The 12746-nt window shown below is 61.1% G+C and overlaps 1 protein-coding gene across 1 annotated transcript in view; it reads right to left on the reverse strand.

Moving 5' to 3' along the window:
• The window catches only part of LOC140904193 (phosphoribosylformylglycinamidine synthase-like), a 32948-nt gene that overhangs the window by 10281 nt on the left and 9921 nt on the right, over positions 1-12746 (reverse strand). Inside the window, 11 exon segments of the mRNA XM_073326542.1 lie at positions 591-632; positions 634-657; positions 659-823; positions 1804-1935; positions 2119-2238; positions 9156-9317; positions 9894-9955; positions 10058-10214; positions 11222-11295; positions 11544-11672; positions 12149-12280. Of these exon segments, the coding sequence (XP_073182643.1) occupies positions 591-632; positions 634-657; positions 659-823; positions 1804-1935; positions 2119-2238; positions 9156-9317; positions 9894-9955; positions 10058-10214; positions 11222-11295; positions 11544-11672; positions 12149-12280 (1199 nt within the window).

The following is a 12746-nucleotide window of genomic DNA, read 5'->3' on the forward strand; positions in this document are numbered from 1 at the left end:
CACGGGGCCCCGGCCAGCCCCATGCCTCCTGCACTGCCCCATAGCCCCCCCCACACCGCCCCACAGCCCCCACGTCCAGTTCCCGCTGCACTTCACGTCCTAGGGGGAGAGGGGGGTCAGCCACGGGGCCCCAGCCAGCCCCATGCCTCCTGCACTGCCCCATAGTCCCCCCACTGCACCACAGCCCCCCCAGTTCCTGCTGCACTTCACGTCCCAGAGGGGAAGGGGGGAGAGAATCAGCCACATGAGCCCACAACCCCATACCCCCCGCCCCCAGCCAGGTCCAGTTGCACTTCATATCCTGGGAAGAAAGCGGGGTGAGACACGGGACCCCCATACAGCCCCAATCTCCCCCCCCACACACACAGCCCCATGGGCCCCCTGCACCTCCAATACCCATTGCACTTCACATCCGGAGGGAGCGGGGGTCAAGAGGAGGAGGATTAGCCATAGGGGGGAAAATGTCAGACACAGACAAGCCCTTCCCCACTCAGCCCCCCCCCAGCCTGTCCCCTCCCCAAGCAGACCCCCCCCAGCACCCCAAACTCCCCTCCCCAAGCAGACCCCCCATGGCTCACAGGGCGACTCACCCGCAGGTCGGTGACGCGGGCAAAGACCAGGTTGGTGAGCGCCCTCCCCCACGGCCAGCCGGGCCCCCCGCGCCCGGGTCGATCAGCCCCTTGAGTGGCTGCTCCCCGAGGGCCGTGGCTGCCCCCACCGTCTCAAAGGGGGACAGAGCCACCACGGCAACGTCGGCCAAGGGGGTGTGCAGGGGACCCACGCACTGCTGCTGGGCCACCAGCCCCGTCACCGACCGGTCCACCTGCCACAGGGACACACGGCTCAGGGTGGCAGTACTCCTCTGCGGTGGGGGGCAGAGAGCTGGGGCCAGGGACGACGACAGAGACATGGGGTCAGGGGGTGCAGGATGTGACACAGGTGGGGGTTCTCCCTTGTTATGTTGTATGTGAGCCTTTGAGAGTCTTACTGTTTTCATGGATGCTGTGTGTGCCTCAGTTTCCCTGTGTATTGCACCAATGCCTAGGCGGTGGGAATAAGCGTGTGTGACTTTTCCGGGGGCTGCTCCAGCTGCCTGCACTGATGCTGTGGCTGCCACTTCGTCACTGAAACCCAGGAGGGGTATGTGACAGGCGACTCTGGGCCCGGGAAGCGAGACAAAGGCCGGAGGAGCAGCAAGGGGCAGGGCAGGGGCCAGGCGCAGCTGGAAGGAGTCAGTCTCGGCTGGCTTGGGGCGCCGGGGAGGGCGGGGCGCCGGGGAGGGCAGGGCCCTGGCTCTGGGCCCCCCTCCCCACAAGATGGACTTGGCTGAAAGTCACTGATTTCTGTGCTAACAAGTTCTGCCCTACGCTGTGTTCCTGTCGACGAATAAACCTCCTGTTTTCCCAGCTGGCTGAGTCCCGTCTGACTACGGAGTTGGGGGGCAGGGCCCTCTGGCTTCCCCAGGACCCACCCCGGGCAGACGGACGCGCTGTGGGAAGCGCACGGTGGGGCAGGGGAGGCTGAAGGCTCCAAGGTCAGACCCAGGAAGGTGGAAGCTGTGGGAGCTTCTGCCCTGGGGACCATCTGCTCCCAGAGAGGAGGCTCCTCAGAGCCCTGCCTGGCTTCATAGGGAGCAGCTCCAGAGCATGGCCCGGGGACCCCGTGACACAGGGCACTTTCCCCTCCGGGAGGGCAGAGACACAGGATCAGGAGGTGTGGGGGTACTGCCACGCGGGGGCAGAGGTACAGGGTTGGGGGCACTACCCTCTGAATCGTCACGAGCTCACTTGGGCCACACGGTACCTTGTTGGTCAGGTAGCGTTTGCTGGCCACGGCCGGCAGCCGCAGGACCCGCTCCAGGGCGTCCCCCACACTCAGCCCAGGGGGCAGGCACAGGCGGTGGAGGGCTGGGCTGCTGTGGGACAAGACAAATTCCTGGAGAAAAGATGGGACATTCATGAGTTAATCCAGCAGGGGACGCTGTGGGGAGCAAGCGGGGGGCACCATCTGTCTGGGGAGCTCCCCGCTACTCCAGCCCTGGCCTCTCCCAGATGGGGCGCCGTGGGGGGGCAGTCTGGGGGGATCTGTGGGTGCGACCCCAGGGCCCCCCCCCCGTACCTTTTGTGGCATCTTGCCCAGCACCCACTCCAGCTGCAGGTCGACCGGCGTCTTCTTCCCACTGGGCTTCACTGGCGCCACGTCCGTCACTGGGGCCTCCAGGTCGTCCACCAGCACAATCTGAGGGGGGGTAACCCATGGGGGGGTGTCAGTGACGAGTCACAGCCCCCCCAATCTATGCCCCGGTGCGCTGGGGTGTGGAGGGCCAGGGGGCCCAGCGGTTAGCACCCCACCCTCCAGCCCCACAGAGATGCCTGCTTCCTGCCCCTGGGCTGGGCGTTTGGGCTTCGCCCAAGGGGCTGGGGCAGAGCCGGGACCGTGCCTGGCCTTGGGCCTACAACTAGCCAGGTAGTCGCGGGGCTCGGGCTGGAGCCTGGCTCTGGAACCCTCCCCCCAGTCTGAGCCCTACCGCTACGCTGCAATTCTGGGGCCCGAGTCAGAGCCAGCTGCCCTGGCCCGTAGCTCCGTGGGACCTCCCTTGTGTGAAGGAAAAGTTAGCACATGTGACTCCACTTTGGTTTGGGGCCCACCATTGTCTAAAAGCAAGCACATCATACACCAGGAGGAGTGATCCTTAGATACTGAATCCCTGTGAAAATCCTCCTCCTCGTCTCCAGCCTGCCTTGACTCCCGGTATCTGTTTTTTGTCAGTCTCTAACTCCCTGTCTCTTGGCCTTTGATGTGAGGCCTCCCATCCTGACAATAAAGGCTACTGATGCATGGCTTTAGGACCATGCTGTGTAATCAACATACTGGTATAGCACGAGGAATGCACCAAGCAGGGACAGGTGCTAGATAAGAAAAGGGTTTGTTTATTGGCTAAGGTTTCCGATGATGCACGAGGGCAACATGCTTTGCTAAAAAGTATATAACCTTTGTATAATCTGTACTCAGGGTCCCCTCCTGGCTAGCAGGGGGGCACCACGCTCGAGCGTAATAAACTAAGTGTCTTTTGGGAACTCTGCAGTTGTGGACTTTGTTTATGTGCCTCAGCCTAGATTCGAACTGTGCGTGTCCTACCAGGTGTAATTCGCAGCAGTTGTGTGCGTGTCCTACCAGGTGTAATTCATAACACTTGCAGGGGGGTCGCCCCCCAAGTATCCAGACGTGCAGGACCCTGCTGGAGCCAGGGGTTCTCCAACAGGGAGCCTAGGAAAGGCGCTGCCTGGGGGTCACCCCCGCCCCACTGCCAGCCCCCTCTCACGGCAACCAGCCTGTGCCCAGCCCTGCCCTCTCCGGTGTCCTGTGCCCACCCGCTCCTCTGCCCCCAGTGATATCCCATCCTATGGCACCCTCTTCTCCCAGCCCCATCTCTGCTACCAGGATCCCCATCTCATCCTTTGTGCTACACCCCCGTTTCCTCTCCACAGAGCCCCCCAGTGCCCCTCCCCAGTTCCAGCCAACCCCACCCCCGGCACTGCTCCACAGACCCAGACGCCTCATGACCCACCCCCACGAACTCCATCAGGCCCAGCCACCCGTGCCCTGCCCCCCACCGGCACAGAACGGACACCTCTCCAGTCGCCCATGTGCCCTGTCTGCCTCTATTTTCACACAGCTTTATATCAAATCCTTATAACTTTGTAGTGAGCCCTGGCATAACGTTATAGCCCCTAAGGAGAGTTAAGGCAGAAGGAAAATGTTTTTTCGCTCGGAGTAGAACAAGATCTCCCCCTTTTAACCGCCTGCCCTGGTGAAGGAGCGAGGCGTGGAAGGCAGCGCCTCCGGACAGCTGCAACCCTTGGAAGGGGACGGGAGCCAGAGCCAAGCACGATAAAACTTGCCAGGTGGGCTCACTACAGAAGATCAGATATACTGACGGCCTTGGGGGTGAGAAGCCAGCACCTTCTTTTGAAAACACCCTCTCTGGAACGAAACGGGGCATCCCGAAGGAAGCGCCGCCGGAGGCAGATTTTGCATCTGCATGAGGGGGAAGCGGCTCTACTTGGGAGGTGTCGTGCAGAGGACCCCAGGTCTCGGCTTGTCAACGTGGGAGCATCGCTCCGGATCGGATCCACCTCTCCCCCATCTAACGCACCTGGCCAGTGAAGTGAAGGGGAGCACCTCGATGGGAACAACAAGACGGAGTGTGCGTGTGTGTGGGAGTGTAATATCGATCGTATGCGACGAAGTGGGACTGTTCTTAATGTTTCCTCTGAATAGTGTGGGGGTGCCTCAGTTTCCCCTAGGCAGTTCTTAAGTATCTAGGGGGTGGGATAAGGGTGTATGAGCATTGCAGAGCCCTAGAGGGCAGATGTGTGCAGGGGTCTGGACACAGAGAATGGCCAACACCCTGTTTCCTGGCAACTGATGGCCTGGCCCTTCCCCCTGCAAGGTGAGAGCTAAAGGGTTGGAGAACAAAGGAATCCAGTGACCTCCTGGCCCGGAAAGGGACAAAGCCCAGAGGAGGAGGGGTTGGAGGGAGTTTCAGTTTGGGGCTGGCTGGAGCCATGGAGTGAAGGGCAGACATGGTTGTCTGGCTCACTGCCCCCAAAATGGACCCAGCTGAGGGGTCCTGTTCTCTGCACTTACAAGCTCTGTGTTAGACCATGTTCCTGTCGTCTAATAAACCTTCTGTTTTACTGGCTGGCTGAGAGTCACGTCTGACTGCGGAGTTGGGGTGCAGGACCCTCTGGCTTCCCCAGGAGCCCCACCTGAGTGGACTCGCTGGGGGGAAGCGCACGGAGGGGCAGAGGATGCTGAATGCTCCGAGGTCAGACCCAGGAAGGTGGAAGCTGTGTGAGCTGTGTGTCCTGTAGACAGTCTGCTCACAGAAAGGAGACTGCCCCAGAGTCCTGCCTGGCTTCATGGGGAGCAGTTCCAGAGCATCGCCCAGGGACTCCGTGACAACTGGTGGCAGCGATGGGATGTACTGCACCCCGTGGATGGCACTTCCTGCAGTAAGTGACTGGGGAGCAGTAACACGAAGGGGGATTGCCGAGGACCAGGCATGCTGAAGGCTCAGAGAGGAGCGGTTTCGGAGAGCGGTTAACCCCTGGGAGTGTGTGACCAGCGAGAAGGACTGTGCAGTAATGGGGACCCCCAGGGACTGCAGTGAGCAGTCTCAGGGGCAGAGGAGTCTGCAGCTCGACCCTGACAAAGAGGTGGTGACCTCGAGAAGGGCTGGCACACTAGGGGTTCTCCCTGGAAACCGTGGGGAGATGAGAGCACACAGGCCTGTGAGTCCACAACAACTTGGGAAGAGCGGAGTGATGGCCTGTCACCGTCTCCTTAAGAAGGACATTGTAACCCTGTGCAGAAAGAGAGGGTCGCGCATTGGAAAGTTCACCAAAGCACAGTTAATTGTGCTGCTGGAGGAGGATGACCGCTCTAAGGAACAGATTCCTGACCCCAAATGGGGCTATAGCAGGATCTGGTAGCAGCTGGAGTGGTAGCCGGCATCCCCAAGACTCCAGTCCCCAACCAGACGCGGGTCTTCACGATCGGGTTCCCCATCCGGGGATCGGAGATGTATGGGATTGGAGCTGAGTCCAAGAGAGCAAGAGGACTGTGAGAGACAGCGAGAGCCCGAGAAAGAGCTGCAGCAGCAGCAGCAGCATGAACTGGAGGTGGGAAGTGGAGAGGCCTAGGGGACCTCCCCGGGGTGAGTGGGGTTAGACCCTGGGGGGCCAGTTCCGCAGGGAACCTCGAGACTAAATTGCTGCCTCTGGTTAAGGAGTGGGGGGATGTGGATGCCCACCTCACTGCCTTTGAGCAGGCTGGCGATTTGAACCAGGGGGACCCTGCGGAAAAGCCCCAGTGTCTAGCTCCTTTGCTGGGTCCCAAGGCCATAGACTCCGTCAGCCAGATGGGTGGGGAGGTGGACAGGCTCCCACCCCTGACCCCAGCCTATATGTCTGTGTGGAGTTTCCTGGGGCCAGGCCTCTCGGACCTCCAGTGGGAGTGGAAGGTGATGGTCAATGCGGAGACATTTCTGGGGTGGCGAGATCCTGGGACAGAGAGAACTGTTGTCAGGCCCCGGGTGGTGCAGCCTCAGATGCTGAGGGGCTGTGTGAGCTGGGTGAGGGTCCCAGGGAAGAAGCCCCTCACCCTCTCTATGGCCCAGATCCCTGTGCAGACCCAGGAGGGGTGGGGCTGGCTGGTTGTTGGGGTTCTCCAGGATACCAGCTGCAAGACCCTGTTGTGGGGTGACTGTGTCTCTTTGGGACAGAATCCAGACCCTGCTCCGGTAACAGCCAAGGGTTTGAATTTGAATCCAGGGAACCAATCGGTGGAGAGGAAAATGGTCAGTGAAAATGCAGATGACCTGTCTGGCAGCAGGGAGGAGCGGCTAGGCTCAGGCTACCTGCCTGCCTGTAACCAGACCCCTGGGGCTGGGTGGGACAGAGAGATGCTCCCCGCCCCCTTGCACACCGGAGAGGGGGGCTCAGGGGGCTCAGGCTGGTGCTGATGCAGTGAGGAAAGCAGCGAGCTCACTGCCTACCCCAACTTGGACAGCAAGGGCAGCGCTGAGCACAGTGGGAGCTGAGACCCCAGCTGAGCAGGGGGACCCACAGGCAGGGCAGGGGATCTGTTGGGAGTGGCAAGGTGCTTGGTAATGAAAGTTTGGATGAGCCTAGGCAGCCTTGTGAGCTGATGGCTGTGTCTAGTCAGCAGTGGGGGAAGGCGAGGAGGGTGGAAGACGAGTGTCCCTGGACCTTACCTGTTAGCTGGGTGGAGAATTGTGACAGTGAAGGAAACGTGCCTGCGTCTGTCAGGGGTATTGACTTGCCTATGGAGGGAGCTACCCTGATCTCCAAGCAGCTGTCTGTGACCAGCCTTGTGTGCTGGGACAAGGGGAAAGAGATCCCAAGCTGTGTGTCTGGGAAAGGAGAAAGTGTGTCCGGCTCTTCTTTGTGGAGCAGACAGAAGGGGCCTTGCAGCCTGTGACGGTTGAGGATAGTGCAGTTGTCTCAGAGTTGATTCTGGATTCAGCTAAAGCCCAGGAAGGGAATGGTCCTAAGTCTGTGTCTGCTCGGGAGAATGGCCCTGTAACTAGGTCTCATCCAGTTAGTGTCTATGTAAAATCCCAGAGACCAGACAATTCTGGTGCTTGTATTTTGCCTGTTGCTAGTGTGTGGCAAAGGGAAGGAGAATGCTTCTGACCTTTTATCTAGGAAGTCTGTCAGTTTGCCTGCAAGGGGATTGTGTAGAAATCCGCCTGATGGGCCAGAGGTGATTCTGGATGTAAGGGAGACCCAGAAAGAGTCTGTTGTTGCTCAGGAAAGTGTTCCTCTAGAGCAAGCCCTAGGTAAAGAGAGTAAGAGCAGAATTTCTGTGAGGGGTGAATTGTTGCATAGAAAAGCCCTAGGGAAAGGAATCCTCATGGAGTCTTTGCAAGCAGTTTACTGCCACTGAAGGGTGTGAAAGTGATTTAATCAAGAAAGTTTCAGTTGCTAAAGGCCAGAAATTTTCTGTTGTGAATGGATCCACTGACTTTCCTGTTGAAAGATCCAGTGTGGATAGCTTTGAGAAGGTCTCAGATGGAGTGAAAGCTGTTAAGAAAGGTACACCGTCCTATAACCAAGTGGCTGTGTTTGGCCAGCTTGTGGGGGAGACAAGATTGTTGAGAAAGGGATGTCTCCATGCTAGTTCTGTAAATAAACAGTATGTGGCCCAGGTCAAGATGGGGGCCCTTAACCAAGAGAGCCCGAATTGCAGCCCTCCAGCCTGGAGCACTCGGAGAAGACCCAATCCCAGTTTGATCCCCTGGGGTTTTGGGGTGGCCAAAGGGCAAAGGCCGCATGTGGAAAGATTTATGCGGCCTGCGAGTGCTATCAACCACCCCCGACCTAAGGGAGGGTGTGAAACTGGAAGGGCCTGGTGTAACTCCCACCAAGGAATGGGAGAGATGCTGGGGCATCCATGGGAACGTTGGTGGGTTCGAACTTCCCCAGGTCACGGGCTAAAGTGACCCCGCTCAGTTCGATCTTGAAGGGGGGAGAAATGTGACGAAGTGGGACTGTTCTTAATGTTTCCTCTGAATAGTGTGGGGGTGCCTCAGTTTCCCCTAGGCAGTTCTTAAGGATCTAGGGGGTGGGATAAGGGTGTATGAGCATTGCAGAGCCCTAGAGGGCAGATGTGTGCAGGGGTCTGGACACAGAGAATGGCCAACACCCTGTTTCCTGGCAACTGATGGCCTGGCCCTTCCCCCTGCAAGGTGAGAGCTAAAGGGTTGGAGAACAAAGGAATCCAGTGACCTCCTGGCCCGGAAAGGGACAAAGCCCAGAGGAGGAGGGGTTGGAGGGAGTTTCAGTTTGGGGCTGGCTGGAGCCATGGAGTGAAGGGCAGACATGGTTGTCTGGCTCACTGCCCCCAAAATGGACCCAGCTGAGGGGTCCTGTTCTCTGCACTTACAAGCTCTGTGTTAGACCATGTTCCTGTCGTCTAATAAACCTTCTGTTTTACTGGCTGGCTGAGAGTCACGTCTGACTGCGAAGTTGGGGGGCAGGACCCTCTGGCTTCCCCAGGAGCCCCACCTGAGTGGACTCACTGTGGGAAGCGCACGGAGGGGCAGAGGATGCTGAATGCTCCGAGGTCAGACCCAGGAAGGTGGAAGCTGTGTGAGCTGTGTGTCCTGTAGACAGTCTGCTCACAGAAAGGAGACTGCCCCAGAGTCCTGCCTGGCTTCATGGGGAGCAGTTCCAGAGCATCGCCCAGGGACTCCGTGACAGCGTATGATCCAGGGTATGATTGATACGTGGATTACCAATAAATGCGGCGTTTGCCTTATCCCCTCTGAACAGATCCTGTGCAGTACTTTAAGTATAACACAGGCCCCACCCCGACCCCCACATGAAACCCAATTATTCCCCAGGCCCAGCTCACACCAGGCCTGCCCCTCCACTCCCAGCCTCCCCACACACAAGTCCTGGCCCCGGGCCCATCTCCCACACGCCAGTCCCCCCTCAGCTGCCTGTCCCTAGGCTCAAGCCATCATCACATGCAGCTCCCGGCTGCCCGTCCCTCGGCCCGGTGCCCCCAGTCGCCCCGCCAGCCACAGCCCCGGCCCAGCTCCCCCACACCGGCGCCCGTACCCGTCCGTCCCTGGCGATGGTGCCCACGATGTTCACGGGGCAGCGTTCGCGCTGGCCCAGGCGTTGCAGCAGCGCGGCATCGGTGGGGCGCAGCAGGAGGGCGTTGGACTCCTGGTACTCGGCCCCCCAGATCTCCAGCACGCTCAGCGTGGGGTCACCCAGCTGGGAGGTACATGGGTGTCAGGGAGGGGGGAGGGGAGGAGGTTGGGGGCCTGGCGCAGGGTCCCACACACCCAGAAGGGGCCAGAGGGGGAGGGATGTGGGGGGTCCCACATACTCAGGAGTGATGGACAGGGGTGGGGTCAGGGGCTGAGAGCAGCCCTATGGTGAGGCCGGGGGCTGGGGGGAAATCAGGGGTCCCACACACCCTGGAGCCGCCAGCTGGGGGCCGGGAGCATCCCTGCTTGGCAGCCCCACACCACAGCACTGCTGGGGGCAGGGTTGCAGCCAGCCCCATGGGGGTGAGTCGAATATTGAACTGAATATTGGGGATGGGGGGGCTACGGCTGGGCCCAGCCTCAGAGAGGGGAGACTCCTGGTACATTGCGGGGGGTTGTAGCCTCACCCCTACTATGGAGTGGGGGAGCCATGGGGTCATGCCCAGCTACCCTGAAGCTGGGACAGGCCCACACACCTGGGAGTGGCTGGTATGACGGGGCAGGCTCGGGGGGAAGGGGAAACCCACACACCTGGAAGTGGATGGCGTGGGGGGCAGAGGGGCAGGGGGTCCCCACACACCTGGAAACGGCTGGCGTAGATCACAGCCCCGGCTGGGTCACTCAGCTCCTTCAGCACGTTCCCTGGAGCGAGACAGGAAGAGTCACCCACTGCTGGGGCACTGGGCCCCCCCAACTACGCCCCCCCAGGCACTGATTCCCCCCCCCGGCTCTGCCCCCCCTCACCGTTGCCCCCGGCCCCCTGGTCGTGGAGGCTGCAGATGGGGTTGGCCTTCCTTCTCTCCACACAGCCCCGCAGCACCCGGTTCATCTTCTGCTCCATCTCGGGGTCTCCCCGCTGCACCGCCCTGAAATCCAGCTCACTCGTGTTGTCCCCCTGCACCTGGTGGGAGATGTGGGGTACCACCCGACACAAACCTTCTGATACAGAGCTGACCACCACCCCAACCAATCCTCCCAACAGCACCCCCAAATCCAGCTCGCCAGTGTTCTCCCCCTGCATATGGGAGAAGACTGGGGGGAGTCAGGGGTAGCGACACCGATCGCCCTATGCGGACCCTCTGATACAGTCCAAACCCTGTCAACCTAATCTCCTCACATCACCCCCAAATCCATCTTACTGGCATTGTCCCCCTGCAGCTGGGGAGAGACGGGGGGTCACCCTGACACCGTCCCTTTGAAACAGCCCTGATCCCGCAGCAGTACCCCCAAATCCAGCTCACAGGTACTGTCCCCTGAATCTGGTGGGGAGAACAATGGGGGGTCACCATGACACAGGTCTGACCCCCGCCTTGCTCCCCCAACAAAGATCCCTCCGCCCCCCCTGAAATCCAGCTTACTGGCATTGTCTCCCTGCATCCAGGGGGCACAGGGCTCACCCAAACACAGCCCCAATGCCCCCCATTGCTCCCTGCTCTCAGGCTGGGGGGAGCATGTAGGGGCACTGCCCAGGCAGCGCTGGGCACAGAGGACTGTGGGCCTTGTTGGGAAGTGAGTTGGGGGCATCCTGGAGGTCACATAGGGATAGGAGGCCGGGGAGGCCCCACTACAGACATGGGGGAGAGGGCTGCGTGGGCCCCACTGTTGAGGGGGGTGTGTAGCAGGATGGGGGTAACACAAGGTCAGGGCTGAGGGGGGCAGGCCCCACTGTGAGAGGGGGCCAAGTGAGATGCACTGTGGCGGGGGGAAGAGAAGGTGGATGACATGGGGGCAGTGAGGGGGCGGGGTGCCCCTATGGGGGGGAAGATAGAGGGAGTCACGTTAGAGATGTAAGTCGAGCAGTACGGGCAGTGGGTGGGGCATTGCCCAGGGCTCTGCTGAGATCCCTCCCCCTCCAGCACCCACAGGGAAACCCCCTGTCCCTGCCCCCCAGGTCCCCTCCTCACTCACCTGGATGGAGGAGGCTGAACTCCCGCCGACTCCGATCCGGTACACGGGGCCCCCCACTTTCACCACCAGCATCCCTGGAGGACGAGCAAACAGTATGACCCCATAAAACCCACCCCAGCCCCATGACGGGGCACTGCCTCTCCCTTGCCCCCCCTCTCCCCTTCGCAAAGGGGAAGACCTGGGGCCAGATGGCTGCTCCCAGCCAACATGGGGTCTGGGGGAGGCAGTTCTTAGGCTATAGGGGAACTGCAATATGTGGGTGGGGTGGGGGAGGAGGCTGGGGGGTTTACTAGGGAGTGGCTTGGGGTGGGGGCGTACTCACCAGGCTCGGGGGGCTCCTTGTGCACGTGAATGTCCTCCATGGCGCCGATCCCCCCGCTGAACATGATGGGCTTGATCCATTCGCGCCGCTGCCCGTTGGGGAGCCGCTGGCCGAAGGAACGGGCGAACCCTGCCCGAGATTGGCGGGGGTTAGAGCAGAGACACCCCCCCCAGCCTCTCCCCACTGGGCACCACAGCCCTTTACTGCTTGGCATTTCTCCTGCTCAGGTTGTTATATCCCCCCCACCAGAGCAAGACGCATCCCCTTCCTCCGCTGCCCAGTGTTCCCCAAGGCCGCCCTAGAGCCGGATGCGTCCCCCCTGCCAGGCGCTCCCCAACCCCACCCCAGAGCCAGGCACATCCTCCCTGCCAGGCGCTCCCCAAGCCCGCCGCGTCCCCAACCATCGAAGGACAGACTAGAACCCACAGCCTCCTGGCCGCCCCAGAAGGGCGGGCGAGGGCCAGGCAGGTGCCCCTTCTGAGGGGGGAGCAACAGGGCAGCTGATGGGGTGACTCTTGGGAGCAGGCCCCTGTGAAGATTCAGCTCAGCCCCCACCCGCCAGGATGGGTCCCCCCAACCCCCAGAATGGCCCCTCCAACACTCACCAGCCAGGACAGGTTCCCCAAACTTATTGCCGTAGTCAGAGGCGCCATCGCTGGCCCTGAGGGCCACCTGCAGGGGCTGGGCGTAGTTCTTGGGGTAGGGCAATGCCGGGTCCTCCCAGGGCAGAGGGTAGCCTGGGGGCAGGGAGAGACGGTCAGGGGGTGCCAGCCTGGATGCCGGGCTCCCCAACCCCAAGGGGCGCAAAAGGCAGCCGGACGGCTCAGTTGGCGGCAGGAAAGACGTCTTCTGAACCCAGGCGAAGCCGGGGAGTGGACGAGCCGCAGCGCCCTGGGACCAGGACCAGAGCAGGGAGCCCAGCAGGCAGTGCCCCGCGGGGACGGCGGGAGGGGAGACGGAGGGGGTGGAGAGTAACCCGGGAAGACCCTGCCTCGCAACCGCAGGGTTAGAAGGAGATTGATGGGGGGGGGGTGAATCCTTTTGAGTCAGCAAACAGACCCCCCCGCAAGCCAGGAGACCCTGGGGTGGGTGCAGGGAGCGTGGAAAGCCAGGCCCTGTGGCAGAGCCATGCAGGTCCCGGGCACGCTCCGGTCGCAGCCCTTGGGGAGCAGGCCTGGCACAGGGGTGGGCGGCTATGGCTAG

The sequence above is a fragment of the Lepidochelys kempii genome, chromosome 28 (genome assembly GCF_965140265.1).
Source record: "Lepidochelys kempii isolate rLepKem1 chromosome 28, rLepKem1.hap2, whole genome shotgun sequence".
NCBI classification, from domain to species: Eukaryota; Metazoa; Chordata; order Testudines; family Cheloniidae; genus Lepidochelys; species Lepidochelys kempii.